We start from the raw sequence: 25484 nt of genomic DNA on the forward strand, positions 1-25484 counted from the left end.
CACTAGGTCCAGAATAGCCTGCTCCCTTGTGGGCTCCATGACAAGCTGTTCCAAAAAGCCATTCTGTAAGCATTCCAAGAATTCCTTTTCTTTGGATCCACTGGCTACATTACTTACCCAATCCACCTGCATATTGAAGTCCCCCATGATCACCGTGACCTTGCCTTTCTGACATACCTTCTCTATTTCCCGGTACATGTTGCGCCCCTGCTCCTGACCACTGTTAGGTGTCTGTACATAACTCCCATTATGGTTTTTTTTGCCTTTGTGGTTCCTCAATTCCACCCACACAGACTCCACATCATCCGACCCTATGTCATTCAGTGCCATAGATTTAATTTTGTTCTTAACTAACAAGGCCACCCCGCCCCCTCTGCCCACCTCCCTGTCTTTTCGATAAGTTATAAATCCTTGGATGTTTAACTGCCAGTCCTGAACCTCCTGCAGGCATGTCTCTGTGATGCCTACCACATCATAATCATTCACGAAGATCTGTGCTGTTAGTTCATCTACTTTATTACGAATGCTACGAGCATTCAGGTAAATTGCCTTAATGCTAACTTTCTTATCATTAGAGATATTGGAAGTCATAAGATGTCCTAAGTTATCCTTCCTTTTTGTTGCATTCCTAGTCTGCCTCAAGCTTAAATCCACCTGCATACATGTTATCCTCCTGCTTATCTTTCCATTTAACTCCATACTCCCTGTCGCTTTCACTTTCCCTTCCCCCCAACTCAGAAGTTTAAAGTCCTACTGATCACCCTATTTATCCTCTTCGCTAGAACACTGGTACCAGATCAGTTCAGGTGGAGACCGTCCGTACAGATCCACCCCGGTTCCAAAACTGATGCCAATGCCCCATGAAGTGGAATCCCTCTTTCCCACACCAATCCCTTAGCCACATGTTTACTTCCCTAATTTTCTTATCCCTATGCCAATTGGCACGTGGCTCGGGCAGTAATCTGGAGATTATGACCCTTGAGGACCTGTACTTCAATTTCCTTCCTAGTGCTTGATAGTCCCCAAACAGGTCCTCCGCCCTAGCTTTGCCTATGTTGTTAGTCCTAACATAGACCACAATAACTGGATCCTCCCACTCCCGCTCCAATATCCTTTCAAGCTGGTCGGAGACGTCCTGCACCCTGGCACCGGGCAGGCAACACACCATACGAGATTCCCGATCCGGCTTGCATAGGATACTATCTGTCCCCCTAATTATAGAATCCCCTATAACAACTACTTGTCTTTTTGCTCCCCCCTCTTGATTGGCCTTCTGCACCATGGTGCTGTGGTCAGCTGGCTTATCCTGTCCACAGTCCTTTTCCTCATCCGTACAGGGAGCAAGAATCTCATACCTGTTGGACAAGGTCAAGGGCTGAGGCTCCTGCACTCCTGAACTCAGGTTCCCCCTAGAGGCCTCACTTACAGTCACACTTTGATGTCCCTGATCACTAACTGAATGAGAATTACTTAATCTCCCAGGTGTGACTGCCTCCTGAAACAAAGCGAACAGGAGGCTCTCCCCCTCTCGGGTGTGCCACAATGTTTGAAGCTCAGAGTCAAGATCATCAACTCTGAGCCGGAGTTCTTCCAGCAACTAACATTTGCTGCAAAGATCGGGCTATGTCTGGATCATAAGAGATGTCGATGGGAACTTGCAGGTGGTTCCTTTGTGCATCTTTTGCTTTTGTCTCTTTAGGAGGCAGTCATCATGGTTTTGGAAACTGAAGATGCCTTGGTGAACTGCTACTGTACAACTTCTAGACAGCACACATTACTGTCACCACGAGTTGGTGGTGGAGTGAAAGTTGGACATGGTAGATGGGATGTCTTTCAAACAGTCCATTTTGTCCTGGATCATATCAAGCCTTTTAAGGGACATGCGAGCATATTTCATCAAGATTCTGACTTGTATCTTGTATGTTGTAGACAGGCTAAAAGGTTACATGCTACAGAATTCCTAGCCTCTGACCTGCTCTTGAAGTTACCATAATTATCTGAGTGGTCCAGTTCCATTTCTGGTCAATGGTAAACCCCAGATATTGAAAATGGGGGACTTAGTGCGGGTAATACCATTGAACATTAACGGGAGATAGTTAGATTCTCTCACGTTTGAGATAGTTATTGTATAGCACTTGTCTCTCGAATGCTACTATTTACTAGTCTGAGCTTGGACGTCCAAGACGTAGAACAAGCTAAATATAGAGATGGTTAATTCAGTATCTGAGGAGTAATAAATGGTACTAAATACGTGCAATCATCCAAGAGTGAATATTGCAACTTCTGACGTCATGATGGAGAGAAGCAGCTGAAGATGCTTCAGCCTTGAATATTTCTAAGGTTCTCCTACAGAGATGTCCTGAAACTGAGATGAAGAACCTTGAACTACACAACCATCTTCCTTTGCCCTGGGTATGAATCCAACCAGCAGAGAAATTCCGTTCAACTCACCTGTGCCAGGGTTTCTCAGTATCATATTCTGTTAAATACTGCCTTGATATCAAAGACTATCACTGTCATCTCACCTGTGGAGTTGAGTTCTTTTGTTCAGATTAAGACAGAGGTTGCAATGACATCAGAAGCTCAATGACCCTGCCAAAACCCAAACTAAGCATCAGTGATACTGCTCAATAGCAGTCTATGATGCTAATATCCCACAAAATAAAAAAAGGAATTCAACTTGAATAAAAGTAGCTGGAGAAACTATATCAGAACTTAAATATATTTGTTTCATATTCACTATTCTAGCAGTTATCCAAAGATTATATCTAAAATGTTTACAGATCCCATTCAGAAAATGTTTTGATCCAAAAAATGGATAATTTTTAGTGTGCTCAAGAGGCTTGAAAACTGATCTTAAGTGAATCTTGATCTAGAATATGAAGATCAAAACCAAAACAGAACACTGCATCTGCATTGTTAATACTTATCAACAAGTGCATTAAAAATCATTTCAATCATTGTGGCATTAAAACTTTCAACATGGCATTTTGTTCATTTTAGTTTCTAGCTAAACCAGCAAGTATACAAGTTTACAAACAGTGATGGAAGCACAATTTAATTGTTTTAAAAAATAATTAAAATTATTTGATTATACTCCTAACTGTTCTTCTAAAAACATTCACTTTATTCACAAATTTCAAATGCAAAACCTTTCTAATCAAAACATGATCAGGAAGAAATCTATAACCCTATCATAATTGGCTACAACATCTGGGAACTTTAGGACATTAAACATATAGATACATAAAGCAGATTCATTGAAAATGTAAATTATCCATGGATTTGGAAGAAAACATCTCCCAAAGCAATGTGGTGGGACTGAAAATTAGGAATGTTAACAAATTTGAGAAAGAAACAATTCAATTAGTATAGAACCACCATACTAATAACAATGCAAGCAATATTGGTGGCATAATCAAACAACTTAATTCCTTCAGGACAGTAGTATACCTGATCATCATCTTTTTTGAAACACCCTAAATAGGAAATACCAGTACATAAGTTAATGTTCGTGAATAGATCAGTTAACCATTAGCAGAACTGCATTAAAGTGGACAATTTTTAAAAACACTGATGTCAACACTTACCAACTGTGAAAAAGCAAAATAAGTGAACCAATCAAATAAGTTTAAAAAAATAAAATATATTTGGAATATATGAATCACCTTAATGTAGTCTTCTGAAGAATACAAATACTTGTCAATTTGCGTTAAACCACCATCAACATCCCAAAGTAGTATCATTCCCAATGAAGCTGCAGCACTTAGCATGCCTGAAAATAAAGAGTAAAATACATCAGTCACACCGCCAGCACATCATACTTGGGATTTTAACAGCTTTCACACGATACTCACCATGGTCTTTATTTTTGTACAGCCATTTATTACCATCTTCTGTCAACAGTTTATCTTGTCCAAATGCAGCATTTACGAAACCATTGACAAATGAAGAAGCAAGGTTCATACGAGCAGAATCAATCTGGGAGCCAGTGCTGCCAAAACCTATAACAAAAGCAAACTTTTGCTTTAATTTTAAAGTAGCCCTGAGTTTCGGAACCATGAGATCATGCTGCAGCTGCACAAAACTCTGGTGTGGCCACATTTGGAGTATTGCATACAGTTTTGGTCACCGCATTATTGGAAGGATGTAGAAGCTTTGGAAAGGGCTCAGAGGAGATTTACTAGGATGTTGCCTGGTATGGAGAGAAGGTTGTTCAAGGAAAGGCTGAGGGACTTGAAGTTGTTTTCATTACAGAGAAGGCTGAGGTGTGACTTAATTGCAACATAAGATAATCAGAGGGTTAGATAGGTTGGACAGTGAGAGCCTTTTCCCTTGGATGGTGATGGCTAGCACGAGGGGACATAGCTTTAAATTGAGGGGTGATAGATATTGGACAGATGCCAGAGGTAGTTTCTCTACTCAGTAGTAGGGACATGGAACGCACTGCCAGCAATAGTAGTAGAGTCACCAACTTTAAGGGCATTTAAATGGTCATTGTATAGGCATACAGATGAGAATGGAATAGTGTAGGCTAGATGGCTTCAGATTGGTTCCACAGGTTGGCACAACAGCGAGGGCCGAAGGGCCTGTACTGCGCTATAATGTTCTGTTAAAATAAAAGCTAAATATTGCCAATGCCAGAAATCTGAAATAAAAACAAATGCTGGAAGAACACAGCAGGTCGGCAGCAGCAGTGGAGTGAAACAGTAAATAAAAACCCAAAGACCTGTGGATGCTGGAAATTAGAATCAAAAACTAAAATTGCTGGAAAAGCTCAGGTCAAGCAGCACCTGTGGACAGAAATCAGTTAACGTTTCGAGTCCTATGACTTCTCATCAGAACAGAAAAGTAGTTTTTTATGCAGAAGAATCGGGGGAGGAAGTAAAGAGTAAAACCTCTCTCTATAGATGCTGCCAGACTGGAACTTTTCCAGCAATTTTTGTTTTTCTCTCTCAAACAAAAACTATGTTTCTCTTCTTTGGAACAGACTAGACCTAAAATGTTAACTCTACTTCTCTCTCCTCAAATGCTGATAGACCTCCCGCGTTTCTCTTGCATTTTTGTTTTGTTATACCAACTGTAAAATTTAGCTTTATTAGTCACATTTATTTCTGAAGCACACTACAATACTCCTACATACACCACTAGTAATGGAGTAAGTTTGTTCGCTGAGCTGGAAGGTTCAGCGTGCAAACCTACATCCAGAATCTCAACCTGAGCTACAAACAAATCTTCTCAAAACTCAGTAGTAATGGAGTAAACAACTTGCAAAAGGTCCCAACAACTATTCCAAGATTTCACCCTTATATTCAAATATTTGCTTTTCTTCATACTAAGGACCAGCTGTTGATGTATGAATGTTCCAAACACTAGTGATCTTCCAGTACCTTGCTCAAATTAATATCTTTTGTTTCTAAATCCAATGTCTGCAGACTATTAAGTCAGGACAACTTCACATACAAGCACAATAGTGTCCTTTTGTAACATACAATATACAGCAGGTTATTGATAAGCAAGTGTCATTTGATATATTGCTGACAACGACATTGCGAGTGGGGCTGGGATGAATTAAATGAATAGGACACTAGTTTGCTGGGTAAAGAACAGGGTCACCTATTTGGCATTTTTGCTGGAAACTGTCTGAAAATCAAGGCAACAGTGTGCACTTTGGCCATTGTAATGAAGATGGAAATATTAATGGAATTTTACACAAGATCAAGCATTAAAGGTTATACTAAACTTAATTACTGTACTGCAACTGGCAGCAAGAAAGACATAGTTCCTGCCAGCAAAATAAAATCTGTTATATGAATACTTTTCTTTCCCAATAGGATTTTTTGACCTCCAGATAGTTATCATGCATGTTTCTTATGGACAAATTAAACCTAACCCAATGGATGAAGCTGAAAATAGCAAAAGTTATTTACAATACATATACCTGTGAATGTAATGTGCACATACCTTTCTTAATTTGACAGAAACAAAAATGTTTTTTTGTGGAAGCTGTTCAAGTATTGACTCACTGAGATAAAATATGCTAACAAATTAATTTACACTGTTTCCAGGTTTTGTATTTGTTCAAATTATATGTTGTTTTGTTAGAAACCTATGTAAGCAAATGATATTATTTGGCATTTGCAAGCACTTTTGTCATTCATATTTTAAAAAATATTTCGAAGTAGTAGTTGTATTATTTCTTTCAAGAGAAGACAAACAGGCGCAGAAAATAATCAGAGAGCTAAATGGAATGCTAGCATTGATATCTAGAGAACTAGAGTGTAAGGGCACTGAAATTATGTTGCAGCCATACAAAACAATGGTGAGGTATTTTTGACTAACTTGTACAGGGGTGTTATGGCACATCTTTGAAACAGGTGGGCTTTGAACCTGGGCAATTTGGTCCAAAAGTAGAACATTAACAAGAGCCCAAAGTCCTGTTTAATAATAGATCAATAATTTTGTGTTTATTAAAGTGACGTGGTGTGTGGATCTTTTTATTCCAACCCTAAAACAGAGAAAGCATACAATTAGCCAAATCAGGAACAAGATAAAACAAGTATATTGATTTTGTGACATATGGAGTTGTGGGGCTATAGAACACAAAGCACATCTCCTGTTTTAGTCATGGCACTTTTCACAGATACAGAACATCACAAGAAACAGATTGCACAAAAATATCGAGATTCAACATTGACAAAATTACTTCAAGTTTACTCTTATAATTCATGATAGCAGCTGAACTTTTACAGATTTACAAACATGCAAACCTATACTAATAGAAATAAAAATTGTCAAGATTATAATATTCCAGTTTCAAAACTGATAGAACTTACGGTTGTTCTCTAAATGTGTTTTGTATATGTCCTCTGGCACTTTAGGCTCCATAATGTCCAACTGGGGAGAAAATAAATATTTCCTCATGTCTTAATTTATAATTTTAAATGTTCATAAATTGCAGCTTCTCTCTTGGATTCTTACCCAGTACTGTTTCCTCTTTTCCTGATATAATTTTCACCTGACCATTCCCCATCTTTAACCTCTTTTAGCATCTGCTAAAATACGTGCACCTTGTGCGAACTTCATCTTTTCACTCCACTGTTGTGACTCTACCTTCAGCCTTCACATATACTTGACACTCAAACACTCATATCAACTCCATAGTCAAACTGGCTCCCTCTACCTTTCCAACAATCTTTAAGGTTCTAAGACTTTTGGCCCTTTTTTCTAACCTTCCTGTTTTGGGTCAGGGAAAATTTTTCTTGATATCACAGTGAAGTGTCTTACAGTACTTTTCTACGGTAAACACTGTAAAAATCAAGCAATTGTTGACATGTATAACCACACAATTAAAACAGAGTCTTGCTAGGCACTCTCAATCAAGTGGCCATAAGCCTAACATGAGACCTTTCTAGATGTGAAGTTGTTCACCAAGCAGCTTCTGACTAAAGAATAATCGATCATTGTAGTGACAACATTTGACAGACTGGGCATCAAAGGGCTCTAGCAAGACTGGAGTCAACAGGAATCAGGGTGGAGAGAAAACTTTCCATTCACTGGAGACTTCAAGCACAAAGGAATTTGGTTGGAGTTCAATCAGCTCAGATGCATGACATCATTGTAGGATTTCTCTGGGCCTTCCATGATTATAGGATCAGAGATGGAGATAATCATTGATGACTGACAAAATGCAGCAACATTCATGACTCCTCAAATACTGAGACCTGGACAGCTGATAAGCAACAAATAATATCCATACACAATGCCAGGCAACAACCATCTCCAACAAGTGAGAATTGAACCATTGCTCCAGGACATTCAATGGCATTACCACCACTTGATTTCTCATTACCATCACCCTGCTAGGTTACTAGTGACAAAAAAAACTGAATGGGAGCAGCCATGCAAATGTTGTGGCTGCAAAATCAAATCAAAGGTTGGAATTCTCCAGTAAGTAACTCACCTCCAGACTGCACAAAACCCGTCCATCAACTGTAAAGCACAAGTTAAGAGTGCGATAAGATGCTTTCCACTTGTCTAGATGAATGCATCATTTGAGACAAAGCAGATAATGTTGATTGGTGCCCCGTCAACATTTTCAACATTCACATCCTTCACAACACTGGCAACAATGTACACAATTCACAAGATGCAATTGGTACTTTCCTTCTTTTCCTGCTTCTTTGAGAAGGAGCCACCACCTTGAGTTGTAATCACTGCACTGGTGTAGGTACACCCACAGTGCCATTAGGGAGGATTTCCAGGATGTTTACCCCACAGCAATGAAAGAATGGCGATAGAGTTCAAAGTCAAATGGTATGATTTGGAGGGCAACTTGTAAGTAGTATTCGCATACATATTTGATCTTTTCCTATTTGGTGGGAGAAGTTAGAGGCTTGGAAGATGTCGCCTAAGGAGCCTTGATGAGTTGCTACAGTGCAATGGTGGTGAACAGACTGATAATTAAATGGGCTTTGGTCTAGATGGTGTAGAGCTTCTTGTGATGTTGGAAACACACCCACCCAGACAAACAGAGTGGCATTCAATTAAACTCTTTTCTTGTATTTTGCAGATGGTGAAACACTATTGAGAGTCATAAGATGAGTTACTTGCTCCAGAATTTCCAGCCTTTGATTTGTCTGTTGAAGGTCATCTCTGCCTGGCACTTATGGGCACAAAAGCAACTTATCATTCATCAGTCCAAATCTGAATGTTATCATGGTTTTGCCACATACTTATATGGACTATTTCAGTATATGAGAGATTATAAATAGTGCTGAACATTATGCAATTAGTGAATATACTCACTTCTGATCTTACGATATAGGAATAGTTGAAACTCCTGTGGCTTTGTCCTGAGACTGAAGAAATTGACCTTCAACAACCACAACCATCATCCTTTGTACTATGTTTGAGTCCAACCAGAAGGTCTTCTCCCTCCATTCACACTGACCTCAGTTTTGCCAGAAGCCTTTGGTGTCACAATCAGTCAAATGCTCCCTTGACATCAAGGATAGTCATTTTCATTCCACCACTTGAGGTTCAGCTCTTTTGTCCATGTTTGGACCAATGCTGTAATGAAGTTAGGAGCTGAGTGGCTCCAGTGAAATCCAAACTGAGAGCTAGCGAGCAGGCAAATGTTAATTAAGTGTTGCTTGATAGCACCGACAGCAACCCTTTCTATCAATCTGCAGATGAATGAGACTAGACTAATGGGTCAGCACCATTGTTGGAATGTTACCTTTGTAGCACATTCAGCTATTTCTGATAACACATGAAGCAAATCAAATTAGTTCACTGGCATCTATGATGTTGGAGTGTTTAAGAGGAGTGACAGATAGGTCATCCACTTAGGCAAATACTTCAGCCTCATCTTTTGTAAAGATGTGGAAGGCTTGCACATCACTGAGGAACAATCTTTTCAATAAAGGTAACTGCAGTTCAGTCCACCACAGATGTTTATGATTTCTCTTATCCATCACTGCATCTAACTACATAGCAAGTTTCTAAGGGCTTGCCTGTGAATTTCCTCCTTAATTGAGAGATTAGCATTCATTGACCAGGGCCCCTCACTGTCAGCACACTCATTCATGGTACTGTAATTCACTATTCTCTTTAAAAGGTCTTCGGCACTTTATCCAAATAACCCTCAACTTCGCAGCTATCACCATATACCATCAATTAAATGATTCAGTCTTGCATGCACACTACATCAAAGTCAGTTGGACGTCAGCCACAATACAGTAACTGCTTTTCTGTCAAACTGTAGCTCCACAAGGAGAAAATGTTTTCTACAAGGATTTAATATTTCACATTTGTTTAAGTTCAACATGGCACCAATTAAAGACACTGCAGAACTTATTTTTGACATCAGATTTTAAATAGATGCATTTGCCAAATTAAAATGTGGTTTACCTCTCGTGCAAGGGCCAAGAAGTTGCTGTTCAATTGAACATTTGACATTATCTCTGTCAGATCTTCATAGTCCTCCACATCCTCATTTAGCTCTAAGAACACACCATGGCGACCCAACATAAATGCTACCTGCTTTTGAATAACACTGTAAATCAAGATAAATGAACAATATTAAACTACACAAGATTCATTACGAGTGGACAAGTTGGATACAAAATTAACTTGATCATAGAAAGTACAGAGGATTGTGGAGGGGCGTGTTTCTGACTGGAGGTTTGTGACTAGTGGTGCTCCAACAAGCATCAGTATTAGGATCTCTGTTGTTTATACAATGTTTAAATGATTTGGATGAAAATATAGTTGGTGCGATTGGTAAGTACAACACAAAAATTGATGGAGTTGTGGACAGTGGGAAAATTTATAAAAGGATACAGCAGGATTTGGATAGTTGGAAAATTGGTGGAGAAATGGCAGATGGCGTATTACTCAATTATAATCAACATGAAAAAGTAAAGTCATTAGGATAAAATACTTGAAAAATACAAACGTAGAGAATCATAGCTTATCAAAAATGAGTACTTTTAAAGTGAAAAGGAAAATATAAACAAATTTGTTAATAGAGAAAGGATCAGCTGACAGTGAAAAGTGCAACTTCCCAGTTTATATACAACCATCCACACTTTAATAATTAATCAAACATAAACGGATTTAAAATAACATACACATCTTTACAGGAAGTAAAAATATCTTCAACTAATTCCATGTCATTTAACATCAGTGCAAGACGCAGAGCCTCAGGGTAGCGATTGAATTTTCGGAATATACTAAGAGCACATCGAAGCAATGCTGAATTCTCTGGTTCAGGAACATAACTGACGCAGCTAAAAAATTGAAGAAAAAAGCTACTTGAAGGACAAGTTTGAAATCAATACACAAAAAAAACCATGTTCAAAGTTCAAATATTCAACCACAAGGTCTCATTTTGCAAACTCAGTAAAAGACCGTATAATTTGTAACAAAAAATTTCAGTACATTCTTTACACAAACATGTTCAATTTATAAAAGAAATAATGATGGTATATGTAATACAATCAAGTACAACAAAAAAGTGAACACAAATTGGTAAAACCTAAAGTGTGAGATAAACAATTCTTAATGGGTTGACCTAAAATTTAGTGATGCAACATATGCTGCATCGATTTCTTGTGTTTAAGTTCCTATCCATCCATTCAAAGAGAGCTGCATATGCACATGAAACTGAATTTCTTAACGATCTGGGAGAGAAACCACTTGGTTTATAATTTGTCATAGATATATAAATTGTAAATAGAAAGTCAAGATGAAATGCTATCTGCAAGGGAAAAGAAACTAGAAATTGGGGGAAATAATCAAATTGGAGTCTTCGAACAATTAGTGCCCAAGTCCAAGTCACATGTGATCAATATAGTGCTTTGATTGGCAATTGGGAAGTAGAGAAGTTAACTTGGTCTGGTACAGGAATTTCTTTAGATATTTTTAACAACCCTGTTCCAATGTATTAAATGCACACCTCTGGAGCAGGCGGGGCTTGAACCTGGGCCGTCTGCTAAAAAATAGAGACACTACCAATGTGCCTCAAAACCCTCTAGATATTTGTTGTAGGATTGACGAGGGGGCTGCAACACACATAACTGAGATGTCTCCTTATTGGCTGAATGGCAGTGACAAGTTTGTACTGATTAATAAGATAAATGTTTACAGGAAGGACATAAGAATTAATAGAAGGTACCAAGTGAAAATTTTATACAACATGTTGAAACAAATTTTATTTGAACACCTTTGATCCCATTGAAGAATCAATCATCATTCCAATAAGGCAAAAGCTAAAACATATTGAGCAAATTCAGGGTATATCTAAAGCTGTACATAGGATAACTTACAACTAATATGATAATTCATCTTGTAACAGTTTCAGAATCATGACAACATACCTTGTTAAATACAAGCAGACTTTAGAATATGCATTTTCATCGATATAATCTTCCAGCATATTGAGATGTTCAATCTCCATGAGGAGGTCACAAGCTTCATGCTCAGCATTATGAGCCATATTATAAGGAACTACCTCTTTTACCAGAGTGAGCAGTATTTCATGCTGAGCCTTATCATTTTCATCTAACTCCTGCCACTCTTTTGCAACCTCACCTGCCAGATGCCTAGAAAAAGAAAACAACATTAAACCAAAACACTTATCAAGCAAACCATCTGACCACATTTATCAGAAATAACTATATACCTTTCCAAAACAAAAAACTTGTTCAATGATAGCATGAAGAAGCAAACATTTCCACTAATGAAAATAGACTTCCATCAAATCCAATACAATTGCATTAAAAAAGAGAGAATAAGCAAAATGACATGAAAGCTTGTCGAGATATGAATATCAATTGCAATTCAGCTGGTCAAATTGATTATATTACTTGCTATGCCACCCACAATCCTCAATGAATGTCATGTCTGTGGGCTGGACAATCTGACATCAACAGCACAAACGCAAGGCAAATACTGAATCATCAGGAAGAGTAGATTGAAAACAAACAGGCAACAAAAAGTACAAGGAAGAGGGAAATAAGGAAAGGAACGCCAAGGAAGCCAAGAGAAAGCTGTTACACAAATATTGAAGTTATGAGCAAATAACACAGCCTAATTACATTATTTTTCTTCCCAGGCTACCCTCCTTCAGAATATGCCAACTTGAAAAATACATTTGCTCCAATTTTTGTATTTATTGTTAAAGCATAATTTATAATACTCAGTGCTCAATTAAAGATGATTGTCAGTACCCCTCCTTATCCTTATCATTTACAGAGTAGTGTCCCGGAAACCGTACAAGATCAAATGCCTTTCTCAAAGGGAGAGATGTGTCTACAGTTCTTTATGGACTATGGCTAAGTACTTATGTCAGCAATGTGAACATTGACACTCTACCATTTTATCCCGTAACCTGCAAAAGAAAACTCAAACAATTTCAATCCTGAAGTTCCCTCCCCTTCTTAAAACAGTTACATTTATGTAGCACATTTTCACAGCATCCAAATTATCCAAAGATTTTGGTTATGATCTATCATGAAGAATGATTGTCCTTTGTTTACAAGGCAAATATCACAGCAATTTTGCACATCAATAAATCAAGTGAATAATGACTTAAGAAAAATGCATTTACAAACATTTAAATAGCAAACAAAGCAGTCTTGTCCTATCAGGTTATAATAATTATGTACAGGAGGAAATTTATCTCAAGTTACACTGTTATTAAGCAGTTTGTTTTAACTTTAACTTTTCAGAATAACAGTTTTGTCCCAAAATCATTAGCTAATTGCACAAGATTAAAATTAAGTTGGAATTATTAGTTTAGCTGCATTCATACAACACATACCTTTCAAAATAATTTATGCTTTTTGACAAACAATTATATATAATATCAACATGAAAAACATACATTAGTAGCCTTTACAACAGTGGTAAAACACACCTGACATATTCATGTCCCCATGAAGCAAGTTCTTCCTGAGATCCCTGAAGCCTATATTTCAGACATTCCCGGTCTCCACTCATCGTCATGGCTAACACTGACACAATGTCAGCACAAAATCGCTGCAAGAGAAAAAGTGCTCCCACTTTATTTAACATTCTGACGTTCCTTTGCAATTTATAATTCAAATTGTTCCATGAATGACAGAGGGATAGAAGTTTTGGAAAATGTTATTTCAATTTACAGAATATAATGTATTAATGTTTTATTTCTAACAAGGTAGATTCTACAGAACCTTAATACAATTTCTACATTGGTTGTATTAGGAAGCATAGATACACTTAATGTTGTTTAACTTAGAAATTACAAAATCACAATCAGAATTAAACTCCCTATTTTTTTAAAAAACCCAAATTATGTTTTCTCCCGCCATGTACTGCATGCTCAATTAATGCAATTGATCCCATGGACGGTACTATTCATCCACACGCTTATATCATCTACCTGGTTATTGACTCCACTAACCTCTCCATACCCTTCTAAAGTATTTCTCAGGTTTACAAATCTGCTACTTCACCTTTTACTCAAGTCTAAACATTCTACATGCACACAAAACAAAAGCAAACCACCATAGATTCAAGTATTGAATATTATTGTAAAGCTTTAGGAATAATTAAGCTAAATTACTATGAAACATTCAAAACTGAGCACTGACAAAAACAATAAGTGAAATATTGACTTCTACAATTGCTGTTAGAACTACTGAATTTCTCCACAAGTTTTAAGTTGTGTTTTTGCATTTGAGGGAGTATTCTGAGCTCTGGAAAAAGTAGGAATAGGATCTCTGTGATATAAGAGCAATGGAGAGAAATGAGAATGATGTAAACTGTTAGCAATCAGATCAGTATTTTGGACAAATATATTACAACACTGAGAAATGCAGTATCATCTGAATTACTTTACTACTGCATTCAGACAGTCTGTGGATGGACTAACTAGACCACAGCAGGATAGGTGAATTCACCTCTCAAATTTAAAATCACAAAAAATGTAATCGCATGGGCGATCAAGCTTAACTAATTTAATGCTGCGCTTTGAAATTATATTTCAAATGGTTACATCATAGGAGACAATTACAACACATGCAACCTGTGACACTTAAGTACAATAAACACGATACTCAAACACTGGAAATATCTTCTATATTATTTCAACAAACAAAATGTGACATTATTGCACAAAGGGTTACCTTATTTTCTCCTGGTGGCATTTTTTCATAGATTTCTTTAAGCTTTTCATAATGTGGTCGAAGGAATTTAAGTGGTTTAGGGACAGATGTCATGGACGTTGTGGATGAACGAATCTGCCTCCTGAGCTCCTCCAGAGCTGCCCGATAAAGTTTTGAGTCTGATTCCTAGTAAGAAGTTAAAAAATTGTCCTAGTTTAGGAGGGGGAGTTATAGCAAGTGTTATTTTAAACTATAGCTTATACTTTTACTCAAGGTGACTTCTATCTCAAGTTGCAAAATACACATGACAAATTCAGTGAAATTAAAGTATCAAAAACTTTAATAGTAACCAGAGTACAAAGAAACATTTAACAGGATTACTTGGTGAATAAAGGAATTTTTTTTTACAAATTTCAGCAAAACATTATACTATGATAGATCTTTGCACACTTGCCTCCAAAGTTAGTTATTAAAAACTTTACCATCAGGCATTTAAAGCTGGAAAAATGGGCATACAATTCACTATTAGGGAACAAACAGAGGCAAAAGGGGACAAAGTAAAAGTGACTTACACTCAGCCTTTCTACAAGCATCTCTAGCTCGTCCTGTAGCTGCTTATCTTCGTCAGACTGAAAAGAAATTAAATCAAGAAAGGAGAGCTTGGATGCAAATGTTTTCATGGCGGTAAAATTGACATATAAAAGACCATACATTGGATGTATTTCAAAGAAACAGTTAAGATAGAAAGACGAAATTCATAGTGGAACTTCATAACGTTTACAGCGTATTTACTTAAGATATTCTAAATGCTAGTAGAACAGAATAGATAGCAACTGTCATCCCATTTCTGAAGAGCTGAGTTAAAACAAATGTTACAATGTGGTGTGAGCTTGCTCCACTTTAAATGGATTTGCAATATTGTATTCACTCTACAATATTGCCTGTGCAACTGCGAACTTGCAATTTGCAATAGCTTAAATGTGCTTTTTTGCTTGTTTATTATACCTTCCTTACTCCCACCCATCTCAATGAAAAGCTCTGTCCAAAAAAGGCATTATAGCACAATACTAAAAGGTCCTCAAGGTCTTTTTCTTGAATGTTAATTTAACCCGTCTCTTCTGCCTTTTCATTTAAGATTGGTGTCCAGCCAGAGATCACATTTCTTTCGTGCTTCTTGTGCAAAGTGATATTATTTGTATGATGTCATATGACTGTTGAGGATGAGAAAAGTGTTTGTTCCCTCATGTGGTTTAGCTGTGACATTACACATCAATGACTTGTATTTTGGACCATCTCTCAGACTGATGAGCCCTTGCATATCAGTATTACAAAGACTACACTAAAGACAACTGTACTCTTGGGACTATAAATAAAGTTTAAAAGCCATTCAAATATCCTTTTTTTTTCTCCACAAAATGGCATAGTTCTCTAGGGTTTGAGGTAGCAACCCACAACCTCGCGGTCTTCAGTTTAAATACATGGCACTGATGTCCCACAACAATGGTTGAAGTAAACATCTGAGCACAACAAGTGATGTGCTAATGATCCTTGACGTGGAGGTGTGGGGTTTGGACTGAGTTGACAAAGTTAAAAATCACACAACACCGGGTTATAGTCCAACAGGTTTATTTGGAAGCATTAGCTTTTTAAGCACTGCTTCATCAGGTAGCTGTAGAGCAGGATCATAAGACACAGAATTTATAACAAAAGATTCGTGTCATGCAACTGAATGATATATTGAACAAACCCAGATTGCTGCTAAGAATGGGTTGCAGGTTTCAGTTCATTAATATGTAAATCCCAGAACTTCTTTCAAGTCACATTTTCGAGATACCTTCTTTTTATAAAAACTAAAGTTGACATCTCAGCTCAGACAATGCTTTAAAGTGTGAAGTTAGAGTCTGTCTGTATCCTGCATTGAATCTGCAGGCAGTCAATCCATGTAACATTTTATAAATTCCTACTTCAGAAACAGAACCAGTCTGACTCAAGACTGGGATACAGACAGACTCTAACCCCACACCTTTAATGCATTGTCTGAGTGGAGATGTCACTTTTTTAAAATAAAACCTTAAGTTATCTCGAAAATGTGACTTGATAGAAGTTCTGGGATTTACATATTAATGAACCGAAACCTGAAACCCATTCTAAAAGATGAAACATTTAACAGCAATCTAGGTTTGTTCAATGTATCATTTCAGTTGCATGACACTGTAATCTTTTGCTATAAATTGCATCTTATGATCCTGCTCCACAGCTAGTTGATGAAGGAACAGCCGTCCAAAAGCTAGTGCTTCTAAATGAACCTGTTGGACTCTAAGCTGATTGTATGATTTCTAATTATCCTTGCTTTTATCGGAAAATAAAGAAACATCACAGAAGTGAGCCTCCAAATACATTAATCATTTCAACTACTAGAATCAAAAAGGAGCAACACGGTGGCTCAGTGGTTAGCACTGCTGCCTCACAGCACCAGGGACCCATGTTTGATTCCAGCCTTGGCAACTGTCTGCGTGGAGTTTGCATATTCTCTGTGTCTGCGTGGGTTTCCTCGGGGTGCTCGGGTTTCCTTCCACTGTCCAAAGATGTGCAGGTCAGGTGAATTGGCCATTCTAAATTGCCTGTAGTGTTAGGTGCATTACTCAGAGGGAAATGGGTCTGGGTGGGTTACTCTTTGGAGGATCAGTGTGGACTTGTTGGGCCAAAGGGCCTGTTTTCACAGTGTAGGGAATCTAATCCTCTAATCACCTTAATACAATTTGGATTTTTTTTGTAGAAATTATACTTCTTTGGATTTAGTTTACTATGGGACACATGAAAAGGGTAGATTATAACATGAGTGACGTTCAATGAAAACATTGCACAACATTCTAACAAAATGCAGAGTAATGCTGAGCACGCCAAAGATATAAAAAATAACATCTGGAGAGAAAGAATATTTACAATTAATGTCTTATATTTTCAGTTTTAACTGACTTTCAGCATTCAGACATCGATGGAAACACAATTTAAAATGGACCGGAGGAGAAAATGAATTAGCAAGAGGATAAAGCCAAGTCTAGTGCATGCAATACCCAGTCTTCACAGCAGAAGAGACTAACAGCAGAAGAGACTAACAGCATCCCAAATATCCAAAGGAGAAGAGGAGGAAAGAAAATAAATACAATGGTATCACTGGAGGAAATGTGCTATGGAAAGTAATGGGGCTATAAAGACTGATAAATATCCTGGACCTGATGTGATGCACCCTTAAATGTTAAAGGAAGTAGCTTTTGAGGTAGTGGATACATTGGTATTAATCTTCAAGGAATCCTTAGATTCTGGAAAAGTCCCAAAGGATTGGAAAATTGCCAATGCAACACCTTCATTTAATGAGGGAACGAGACAAATAAAAAGGTATCGACAGGCCAGTTAGCTTAACAACTGTTACTAAGAAAATGTTAAAGTCTATTATAAAGGATGTAATATCAAAGCATTCAGAAATACATAATATAGTCAACCTGGCTTCACGAAGGAAAAATTATGCCTGACAAATTTACAAGATTTCTTTGAGGAAGTAACAAAGCAGGATAGATAAAGGGGAAGCAGTGGATATATTTGAATTTTCAGAAGGCATTTGATGAGGTGCTACACAGGCTACTTCAGAAGAGCCCAAGATGCTGGAGGTAGTATACTGGGGACGGGTGGCCTAGTGGTATTATCAACCGACTATTAATTCAGAAACCCAGAATAATGTTCTGGGGGCCCAGGTTTGAATCCCATCACGGCAGATGGTGGAATTTGATTTCAATTTTAAAAAAACTGGAATTAAGAATCGACAATGAAACCATTGTCAATTGTCAGAAACACCTATCTGGTTCACTGATTCCTGTAAGACATCCTTACCTGGTCTGGCCAACATGTCTCACTTGGGACATGCCTGTGTAGTAACAGGCTCGGTTTGCCACTGACACGGCCTGGCTTTCGCACTTGTGAAGCGGGCACAGGCAATGTCTGAAGTCCCAGGTTAGGTGAACGGGCGAAAGTCTGGCAATGCAGTCCAATGTGGACAAATGTAAAATTGCCTGTTTGGTGTGAAAGTGTGAATTAGAAAAGGGCTTTATCTAAACACAGAGATCCAGACCTCTGAAGTACAGAGGGATCCTGGGCATGAATCGCAAACAAATCATCAGGAGAGCTGATGGGGTATAATCGTTTTTTTGAAGGCGGACTGAATGTAGAAGTAAGCTGTTTCAGTTAAACAGGGCACTGGCAGGACCACACCTGGAGTGTTGTGTGCAGCGGTGGTCTCCTTAGTTAAGGGTCTGGAGAGATAAGGGCCCGTGCTGGCAAGTGGGACTAGATTAAGTTCAGATATCTGGTCAGTATGGATGAAATGGGCTGAAGGGTCTATTTCCATGCTGTACATCTCCATGACTCTAAGTCACAACAAAGAAATGAAACCAGACAGACCACCTGGCATTGACCTGGGAACCGGAGAGGAAAACAGCAAAAACATAAAAACCCCGTCAGCTATGCAAAGTCCTCCTTATCAACATCTGGGGGCTAGTGCCAAAATTGGGAGAACAGTCTCACAGTCTCAAGCAATAGCCTGACATAATGATTCTGACAGAATCATACCTTACAGATTACACCACAGACGCCACCATTACCATCCCTGGACATGTCCTATCCCACCAACAGGACAAACCTAGCAGAGGTGGTGGCACAGTGGTATACAGTCGGGAGGGAGGTTACCTGAGCATCCTTGACATTGACTCCAGACCCCAAGTAGTCTCATGGCTTCAGATTAAACACAGGCAAGGAAACCTCTTACTGGTCATCATGCACCGTCCTCCATCAACTCATGAATCAGTACTCCTCCATGTTGAACAACACTTGGAGGAAACATGGAGGGTGGCAAGGGCACAAAATATACTCTGGGTGGGGGATTTCAATGTGCACCGCCAAGAGTGGCTCAGTGGCAGCATTACTGATCGAGCTGGTTGGGTCTGAAAGGATATAACTGGGTCAGCAGCAGGTGGTGAAGGAACCAACAAGTGGAAAAACATACTTCATCTCATCCTTATTAACCTGCCTGCTGCAGAAGCATCTTTCCATGAAAGCATAGATAAAAGTGGAGATGAAATGTTACCTTCACATTGAGAATAACCTCCATCGTGTTGTGGGGTACTAACACAGTGCTACATGGGACAGACTTCGAACCGATCTAGTAGCTCAAGACTGGGCATCCGTGAGGCATTGTGGACCATCAACAGCAGCAGAACTGTACTCCAGCACAATCTTCAACCTCATGGTCTTGCATATCCCCAAATCAACCATTATGTAACATCAAGTCAGGGGTTCAATTGAGAGTGCAGGAGGGCATGCTAGTAGCAGCATCAGGCATACCTAAAAATTAGGTGTCAACCTGGTGAAGCTACCAAACAGAACTACTTGTGTGCCAAACGGCATAAACAGCAAGAGACAGGCAGAGGTAAGCAATCTCACAACCAACGGATCAGATCTAAGCTCTGCAGTCCTTCCACATCCAGTCGTGCATGGTAGTGGACAATTAAACAACTCACAGGAGGAGGCAGCTCCACAAATACCCCCATATTCAATGATGAAGAAGCCCAGCACATCAGTGCAAAAGATAAGGCTGATGCATTTACAACAATCTTCAGTCAGAAATGCTGAGTGAAATATCCATCTTGGGCTACTCCAGTGGTCCCCACCATCACAGATAGCAGTTTCCAGTCAATTCGATTCACCCCATGCAATATCAAGAAACGGTTGAAGTCACTGGATACTACAAAGGCCATGGGCCCTGATAAACATTCCGGCAATTGTACTGAAGACATGCGCTCCAGAACTAGTGGCTCCTCTAGCTAAGCTCTTCTAGTGCAGTTACAACACTGGCATCTACCCAACATAGTGGAAAATTGTCCAGGTATGTCCTCTACACAAAAAGCAGGACAAATCCAACCTAGCCAATTAACACCCATTAATCTACACTTCATCATCAGTAAAGTGATGGAAGGAGTCATCAACACTGCTGCCAAGCAGCACCTGCTCAGCGACACACTGTTTGGGTTTTGCCAGGATCACTCAGCTCCTGATCTCATTACAGCTTTGGTTCAAGCACAGACAAACAGCTGAATTCCAGAGGTGAGGTGAGTGTGACAGTCCTTGACATCAAGGCCACATTTGACCACGTAAGGCATCAAGGAGCCCTGGCAACACTGGAATTAATGGATATCAAGGGTAAACACTCCACTGGTTAGAGTCATACCTGGCACAAAGGAAGGTGGTTGTGGTTGTGGAGGGTCAGTCATCTCAGTTCCAGGACATCTCTGCAGGAGTCCCTCAGGGTAGTGTCCTAGGCCCAACAAATTTCAGTTGCTTCATCAATGACCTTTCCTCTGTCATAAAGTGATAAGTGGGGACGTTCGCTGATGATTGCACAGTGTTCAGCAACATTCGCAACTCCTCAGATTCTGAAGGAGTCCATGCTCAAATGCAACAAGATCTGGACAATATCCAAGCTTGGGCAGACAAGTAGCAAGTAACATTCACACCACACAAATGCCAAACAATGACCATCACCAATAAGAGACACTCTAACCAACGCCCTTGATATTCGATGGTATTACCATCACTGAATCCCCCACTGTCAATATCCTAGGAATTACCATTTACTCAGCTGGACTCACCACATAAACACAGTGGCTACAAGAGCAGGTCAGAAACTAGGGATATTGCGACGAGTAACTCACCTCCTGACACCCCAAGGTCTACCCATCATCTGCAAGGCACAAGTCAGGAATGTGATGGAATACTCCCTACGTGCCTGGATGGTTGCAGCTCCAACAACAATCAAGAAGCTTGACACCATCCAAGTCAAAGCAACCCACTTGACGGGCACATCTACAAACATTCAATCGCTCCACCAATGGCGTTCACCAGCAGTAGTGTGTACTATCTATAAGAAATTCACCAAAGATCCTTAGACAGCATCTTCCAGACCCACGACCACTTCAATCTAGAAGGACAAGGGCAGCAGATATTTGGGAACACCACCACTTGCAAGTTCCCCTCCAAGCCTCTCACCACTCTGGAAATATATCACCATTCCTTCACAGTCATTGAGTCAAAATCCTGGAATTCCCTCCCTACCAACATTGTGGGTCAACCCACAGCAAGTGTCTTGTGGTGATCAAAAAGGCAGCTCACCATCATCTTCTCAAGGGCAAATAGGGATGGGCCATTATGACTGGCCAGCCAGTGACACCCAAGCTTTACAAATGAATTTTTAAAAATATTGACATGCGTAGAGAATAGGTTGAGGAGTAGGGATAATGGGGGCATTTTCAGGTTGACAACTTGTAAAATTGTGGGCAGCACGGTGGCACAGTGGTTAGCACTGCTGCTTCACAGCGCCAGAGACCTGGGTTCAATTCCCGCCTCAGGCGACTGACTGTCTGGAGTTTGCACATTCTCCCAGTGTCTGTGTGGGTTTCCTCCGGTTTCCTCCCACAGTCCAAAAATGTGCAGGTTAAGTGAATTAGCCATCCTAAATTGGCCGTAGTGTTAGGTGAAGGGGTAAATGTAGGGGAGTGGGTCTGGGTGGGTTACGCGTCGGTGTGGACTTGTTGGGCCGGAGGACCTGTTTCCACACTAAGTAATCTAATCTAATCTAATCTAATCTAAACTAGTGGTGTGTCATAGGGATAAATACTGAGGCCACAATTATTTACAATGCATATTAACAGCTTGGATGAAGGAAGAGAATGTATTATAGCCAAGTTTGCCAATGACACAGAACTAGGCAGTGGTAAGAATGACACAGAATTTGCAACATGATACAGACACGCTAAGGAACTGGGCAAAAACTTGACAAATGGAATATAATGACAGAAATGAGAGGTTATACACTTTGGCAGGAATAGAGGAGCTCAATATTATTTAAACAGACGAGATTGCACAAAGCTCAGAACAGAGGGATTTGGGCATACTTGTCCATGATACACAAAAAACCAGCACAAAAAACTTTCACCAGGTAAAAAGAATATGTCAATGGAATGGTGGCCTTTATTTCAAAGGGTATATAGCATAAAAGTAGGGAATTTTGCTACAGTCAGGAATACTGTAAAGAGGTTTAGGTACCTTATCTCAGGAAAGATATACCAGCATTAGAGACAGTCCAGAGAAAGTTGACTAGGCTGCTACCAGGTAGAGTGGGACTGTCTTATGAAAAAGGTTAAATAGATTGAGTCTGTACTCACTGGAATATAGAAGACTGAGAGGAAACCTTACTGAAACATAAAAGATTCTTAAAGAATTGATGGAGTACATGTGGAATAATTGTTTCCCCTTGTGGAAGAATCTAAGACCAGACAGCATTATCTCTGAATAAGGGTCATACATTTAAGACGGATGAGAGGAAGAGGGTTGCTGAACCTGGATCATTCAGTGTTTTCAAGACTGAAGTAGACAGATTTTAAATCAGTTAGGGAATCAAGTGTTATGGGGAAAAGGTAGGAAAATAGAGTTGTGGATTATCAGACCTACTATAACCTTAATTGAATGGCACAGTAGAGCTGACAGACACTTTGGTCAGCATGGACCAATGTGGGCCGTGCTGTAGGACGCTATGACGGGCTGAAAGGCTAATTTCTGTTCCTGTGTTTTATGGTCTCACGTCTTTAGTCCAAAATGTGTTTTTAAGTTAGCTCAAAATGTCAATAATATCAGCACATCAGATTCAAACTACTCAAGAGCTAAAGTTTTATGGATAAGCTCATTTGCATGGCAACCAATTTATTAAACTTGCAGAGGATATAGGAAATATGACACTTAAATGGCAACAAAAAGCACTGAGAAAGCATTAAGGCAGTTTTAGACTACACGCTAGTCAATAAGTGCTGCCTTGAAATTTAGTTCAATGTTCAGACAGCACATTTAGGAATCAAAGTCATATACAATCAAGGCTATTCTGTCAGTCATGTCATTTTGCTTTCAAAACCTGTCCAATTTCGTCACCTGCCCATTTTTTCTCTATTAGTACAGAAAGTTTTGAACGTTCCTATAGACTCCAATTTGACATTTTTGGATACTGCATTCAAGAATCTTAGCTACCTTCTTTGGGGGAAAAATCTTTAATTTGTCTAGTCCTTTTGCCTATGATCTTTGATAATCAATTAACTGTCAGAGGCTTTGTTTTATCCTACTGCTAAAAGCATTCATCAGGTCTCTCATTAATGTAGCCAGCACTCAGAAGAACAAACCTAGTTTTTCCGATCTCTTCAACTAGTCCAAAGTTGATCGCCCCCTCCATCAACCTGGTAAACCTCTCAAGTCCATCAGATCCTTCCAAGAGTGGTACTCAGAATTGCATACAGATGAGCACAAAATATTTAGCATAAATGAAGTTCCTCTGCTACTGACCCCCATAAAGTGGTCCCATTCTGAGTATAGTTCCTGTGCTGTTTCTCTCAAGGTATAATACTTCACACAAATTTGCTTTATTTGCCTTCCTGAAGAAGGGCTCATGCCCGAAAAGTCGATTCTCCTGCTCCTTGGATGCTGCCTGACCTGCTGCACTTTTCCAGCAACACATTTTCAGCTCTGATCTCCAGCATCTGCAGTCCTCACTTTCTCCTTTATTTGACATGTGCCAACCTATTTCTCAGATTTCAAAATATCTCCACAACGTACTGTTATCATTTTCACTATTTACCATACAGCCAAATTTTGTATAATTCACAAACTTTAAAATTTTATGGGAAAGTACTGTTGATTTTGTTATTCAGGATGGTAATGGAAAGAACTTGTGGTAGTGAACCAAAACTCGTTTTACATTATACAGCCAATTTCTGACACCACACTATAAAGCAAATATGACAAGCTTGCTTTGGTTGGCATTTAGAGGCCTTTTTAAAAATGTGTACGTTTCAGGCAAATCTGACAAGTTCATACTCAAACTCCCAGTTGTTCTTAAGCTAGATAATATTTTGGCATTAACTATGCAATATGAAAATCTGCATTATACAGTTCATATCATATCTTAACGCAACAATTCCCAAACTTGGGTAAACTGAAATGACTAGGCAGAAGTGGGTACTGCAGATGCTGGAGATAACAGTCAAAATTAGAATGGTGCTGGAAAAGCACAGCAGGTCAGGCAGAATCCGAGGAGCAGGAAAACTGATGTTTCGGGCAAAAGCCCTTCATCAGGAATCTGAACTGATTGTCTAAACTGAAACGACAACTAGAATGACAAACTTTCTGTCCTTCGAGGCTGTCTCCTCTTTGTCCAGCTTAACTTCCAATTATGAGACTGTTCTGATTCGCTAAAATCATTTAAAAGATCAGGTGTGGCTTCTAGACTAATTCATGTTGGGGAGAGGGGATTATGATGAGTGTGTGGTAGTGGTTGTGTAGGATTGATAAAAGTGATGGCGCCATGGTTTGGTAACCTTAATACTTTTCCATAAAAAATACAAGTGACAATAAATGAGTAAACTATTCTGAACTGGGGATTGGTGGGGATGCGTTACAATATTCTGTCAATGGGGAGCATGGAGAAGTTGGCCAAAAAGCCAGTTCCAAAACTGTACAACCCAGATGGCCTCCTTCTTCAAGGACCGCAATTTCCCGCCAGACGTAGTTGACGATGCCCTCCACCGCATCTCTTCCACTTCCCGCTCCTCCGCCCTGCCCCTCCAACCGCCACCAGGACAGAACCCCACTGGTCCTCACCTACCACCCCACCAACCTCCATGTACAACGTCATTTCCGCCACCTCCAAACGGACCCCACCACCAGGGATATATTTCCCTCCCCTCC

General features: G+C 39.3%; 1 protein-coding gene across 1 annotated transcript in view; it reads right to left on the reverse strand.

The window, feature by feature from the left end:
• The window catches only part of psmd2 (proteasome 26S subunit ubiquitin receptor, non-ATPase 2), a 79407-nt gene that overhangs the window by 52699 nt on the left and 1224 nt on the right, over window positions 1–25484 (reverse strand). The window contains exons 2-10 of the mRNA XM_043702323.1: window positions 15227–15283; window positions 14676–14840; window positions 13427–13548; window positions 11886–12110; window positions 10638–10796; window positions 9916–10060; window positions 6837–6897; window positions 3858–4004; window positions 3669–3775 (exon numbers count right to left, since the gene is read on the reverse strand). Coding sequence (XP_043558258.1) covers window positions 3669–3775; window positions 3858–4004; window positions 6837–6897; window positions 9916–10060; window positions 10638–10796; window positions 11886–12110; window positions 13427–13548; window positions 14676–14840; window positions 15227–15283 — 1188 coding nt within the window. The remainder of the gene's footprint in view (window positions 1–3668; window positions 3776–3857; window positions 4005–6836; window positions 6898–9915; window positions 10061–10637; window positions 10797–11885; window positions 12111–13426; window positions 13549–14675; window positions 14841–15226; window positions 15284–25484) is intronic.

The sequence above is a fragment of the Chiloscyllium plagiosum genome, chromosome 13 (genome assembly GCF_004010195.1).
Source record: "Chiloscyllium plagiosum isolate BGI_BamShark_2017 chromosome 13, ASM401019v2, whole genome shotgun sequence".
Classification (NCBI taxonomy): Eukaryota; Metazoa; Chordata; class Chondrichthyes; order Orectolobiformes; family Hemiscylliidae; genus Chiloscyllium; species Chiloscyllium plagiosum.